The sequence below is a fragment of the Galeopterus variegatus genome, unplaced genomic scaffold (assembly GCF_000696425.1).
Source record: "Galeopterus variegatus unplaced genomic scaffold, G_variegatus-3.0.2 Scaffold7195, whole genome shotgun sequence".
Taxonomy (NCBI): Eukaryota; Metazoa; Chordata; class Mammalia; order Dermoptera; family Cynocephalidae; genus Galeopterus; species Galeopterus variegatus.
Window position 1 is genome coordinate 98425 of NW_007733306.1, and position 1200 is coordinate 99624.

Genomic DNA, 1200 nt, shown 5'->3' on the forward strand with positions numbered 1-1200 from the left:
ACACACACACACATTCAGCTCACACCAATGTCTCTCCCATAATTTCCATATCTTTTGTAAAATGTTCTCAACTTTCCCAACTGAGATCCTTCAAGTATGGGATAGAAAGATGAGTATTAAAAGTTACTATGGATGAATTAATAATACAGCTACAAACAACACAGTAGAATGGGAAATATTTTGAAACTGTAATTTATATACTGAAGTAAAGCTTCTTAACTTTTGAAAAATAGATACTCATCTTGAATATCTAAAAGCTATCAATGAATCAGATAGTGAGGATGTCCTTCACTTAAAAATCCGGTGGGATAAAACAGCTCTTATTTTATCTTTTGTGGCACTACCATGCTGATTTTCATGCAGGTCTCAAATTCTTTTTTCTTTACTCTTTAACGCACTAGTTCCTAAATGCTAGTNTCATGCAGGTCTCAAATTCTTTTTTCTTTACTCTTTAACGCACTAGTTCCTAAATGCTAGTCTGGGAACCAGCTGAATTAGAATCGTGTGGGCAGCCTTTCAAAAACACTGATGCCCTGGATCTACCTCCAGAAACTCTGACTCAGTTGGTGTAGGGTAGAAATCTGCATTTTTAAAAAGCTCCCAGTTGTGGTAGAGAGAGTTCTATTTTTTATTCTTTGCTTCAACAGAACCTAGCACACAGGGATGGGAGGGAGAGAAGAAAAGGGAGAAATGCTTTGGACTCCAGTTAATGCAATGGAGAATGGGCTCCTACTAATTCTTACCTTATGATATATCTTACTAAAAACAACCATAATGTCAGATAAATTACCATTTGATAAAAGTGATCTCTAGGAAAGAAGATGAATGCTGTGGGATATGGACGTGGGGTGTCTGCATACCTCTCAAGTGGCTAAGTTTCTGATTAACAATGAATACAATTTTAAAAAGCCCCCATCTTGCCCATACTTGACAACATCTCTCAGAAACGGTATGGTGAAGAAATGGTTGGCGATGTTCCCTGCATTGAACAGCAGTCGTCCATCTGAACTTCGTTTTTGAGCTGTTGCCAAGGAAATCTCACTGTATTCTACCACCTGGTATACTCCATCCACTCGGCAAACCACTCCAACTGGTTCTGTAGGGTTTGTTTTTTCTACCACCTGCCCACCAAGGAAAGAACAATAGAGGAAAAATTTAATCAAATGCTTCATTGGAGATGCACCATTGCCAAAGGCCATA

At 38.3% G+C, this 1200-nt stretch overlaps 1 protein-coding gene across 1 annotated transcript in view; it reads right to left on the reverse strand.

Annotated features, from left to right (window-relative positions):
* The window catches only part of UAP1 (UDP-N-acteylglucosamine pyrophosphorylase 1), a gene marked incomplete at its 5' end in the record, with an annotated part of 25244 nt that overhangs the window by 10629 nt on the left and 13415 nt on the right, over nucleotides 1–1200 (reverse strand). Inside the window, one exon of the mRNA XM_008591694.1 lies at nucleotides 928–1121. Coding sequence (XP_008589916.1) covers nucleotides 928–1121 — 194 coding nt within the window. The remainder of the gene's footprint in view (nucleotides 1–927; nucleotides 1122–1200) is intronic.